At 41.3% G+C, this 2,818-nt stretch overlaps 1 protein-coding gene across 1 annotated transcript in view; it reads left to right on the top strand.

The window, feature by feature from the left end:
* Positions 1-2,818, top strand: part of DNAH14 (dynein axonemal heavy chain 14) — a 628,991-nt gene that overhangs the window by 390,597 nt on the left and 235,576 nt on the right. Inside the window, exon 46 of the mRNA XM_031935270.1 lies at positions 1,038-1,270. Coding sequence (XP_031791130.1) covers positions 1,038-1,270 — 233 coding nt within the window. The remainder of the gene's footprint in view (positions 1-1,037; positions 1,271-2,818) is intronic.

Here is a 2,818-nt window from a genome sequence, read left to right on the forward strand (position 1 = left end):
TCACCATAGCCTTCAATGAGCTCTCAAATATCACTTGGCAGAATCCATGATAACAGTGTTAGGAACCTGATGCAGGAAGGGAAAAGTGAATCTCTGTGTTATGAATTCACACATCAGAGAGCAACTTCTGAGAAAACTTCTTTCTTGTTATTATCTAGGATATTTCTTTTTTCACCACAGGCCTCAATGCGGTCCCAAATATCACTTTGCAGATTCTGCAAAAACACTGTTAGCAAACTGCTTCATTAAGACTATGAAGTCTCCCATCCAAGTACTAACCAGGCCCGACCCTGCTTAGCTTCCGAGATCAGACGAGATCGGGCGCGTTCAGGGTGGTATGGCCGTAGACGTGACAGACTGGATTAAGAAAATGTGGCACATATACACCATGGAATACTATGCAGCCATAAAAAAGGATGAGTTTGCGTCCTTTGTAGAGACATGGATGCAGCTGGAAACCATCATTCTTAGCAAATTATCACAAGAAGAGAAAACCAAACACCGCATGTTCTCACTCATAGGTGGGAACTGAACAATGAGATCACTTGGACTCGGGAAGGGGAACATCACACACTGGGGCCTATCATGGGGAGGGGGGAGGGGGGAGGGATTGCAATGGGGAGTTATACCTGATATAAATGATGAATTGATGGGTGCTGACGAGTTGATGGGTGCAGCACACCAACATGGCACATGTATACATATGTAACCTGCACGTTATGCACATGTACCCTAGAACTTAAAGTATAATAAAAAATAAAAAATAAAAAAAAAAATAAATAAATAGTCAGACTCAGCACCATCTGATATAAAGTCCCCTACTGAACAGAACTCTAGCACCAGCCCCCGTCATAAGAGTTGGTTTATGCAAGGGGTGTTCTGGATCCAGTGCCTCCCCTACTGTTAGCTTCCCTTGGAAGGGCTCTGTTTATGGCAGGCACTCCATGCACAAATGATCAGTCTCTGGTCTACCCACGAAGGGAAGATCTGAAATATGTTTTCCATGGAATTTTTAATGTAATATTTTTTCAAAACAGTGAATTACATTTTAACAATTTATATTTTCATTAATTTTCAGAGAATATATAAAAATCTTCATATTTTTGTGATCATGAGTCCTGAAGGACCTAGCTTCCGCCAAAATTGTAGAGTATATCCTTCTATGATTAGCTCCTGCACGATCGATTGGTACGAGAGGTGGCCAGAAGAAGCTCTTCTTATTGTAGCTAACTCATTCTTAAAAGAAAAAGTCAATTTTGAGAACAGAGAGGTAAATATTTAATGCAAGTGAAGGTTTCAGTTTATTGACAGCATCTGATGATATTATGCCTCTGAAGAGCAAGGAACTCTAGATGGACAAAAACAGGCAGTTCTAAGCCAGTTTATAATAAAATGGATCAAGTGTTTACATTGATTCCTTATTAATTCCCCATCTCTTGTACCCCTGAATTCACCCTATTTCAAAGATGCCTAGATCCAGATTCTACAATGCCTGGGTCTCTTCACTATGCTGTCCACATGGTGGAACAGCAGATTTACATGAAGAAAAACAGTCTCCATTCTGCATGCCAGATTCTATGGTAAGGATGCTGCAACCTTCTGTGTATTCCTTGTAAATTGTTCTGGCTTGGCTACAACAGCAAGTCAGCAAAACAGTGACAGCACAAGCCACAACACAAAATTAACTCAGAATTTATGAGCCAACAGTAAGAAAGAACCTATTCTGGAGTGAGTAAACTGAAGATCCCATAGGACCTAGCTGACAGTAAAGGGGGTAAGAAGTGTTGACCAAAGGAGCTGTAAATGCATAGAGAACTGAAACTCAACGTACAACATTTCTAGGTCCTGTGGGACCAATGGGATTGCATCCTTACTTATCTAAGTGATCAAGGAAAGCAAAGGCCAAGGAGGACAGAGACAGGGTAGAACCAGAAGAAAAAAAAATGCAGCTGAGTTAAAAGTGACCAGTGACCAGTTAGACTTGGACTGGAGATGAGTCATCAGGACTAGCTTATGTCTAAATCAGAATTATCTCCCAATCCAGACAAAGAGAATATTCTTTGCAGTCTGGTTTTGCTCATCTGCACATCCTTTGGGTCCTTGCATTTTTGTAGCTTTATTTTACTCAAGGAAATTTCCTTGAGTATCCTGCTATTGATAACCACTTTAAGAAAGAAATGTAAAAGATAAAGAAGGCTGGGCATGGTGACTCACACCTATAATCCCAGCATTTTGGGAGGCAAGGCAGGGGGATTGCTTGAGGTCAGGAGTTCAAGATCAGCCTGGGCAACATAGTGAAACTCTGTCTCTACAAAAAATTTAGAAAATTAGCCAGTTGTGGTGGCACACATCTGTAGTCCGAGCCACATGGGAGGATGAGGCAGGAGGATCTCTTGAGCCCAAGAGTTTGAGGCTATAGTGAGCTATTATTACAACACTGTACTTTGGCCTGGGCAAAAAAGCAAGACCTAGTCTCAAAATAAAAAATAAATAAAAAATGTTAAGATAAAGAAAACATTATAACCTTTGGCCATTGATACCAATGCCCTAAATCTTTGGATGACTATAGCAAAAGTCAGAGTAACGTACGGGTAAAGCCTAGAAGGATGAGTGTGGCATGCCATTCATAGTTAGCTCTACTGTTGCCCCACCACCATCCCAACCATTAAAACTCATATTTTCAGCTGGGCACAGTGGCTCAAGCCTGTAATCCCAGCACTTTGGGAGGCCAAGACGGGCGGATCACGAGGTCAGGAGATAGAGACCATCCTGGCTAACACGGTGAAATCCCGTGTCTACTAAAAAAAAAAAAAAAAAA

This window comes from Piliocolobus tephrosceles, chromosome 1, assembly GCF_002776525.5.
Source record: "Piliocolobus tephrosceles isolate RC106 chromosome 1, ASM277652v3, whole genome shotgun sequence".
Taxonomy (NCBI): domain Eukaryota; kingdom Metazoa; phylum Chordata; class Mammalia; order Primates; family Cercopithecidae; genus Piliocolobus; species Piliocolobus tephrosceles.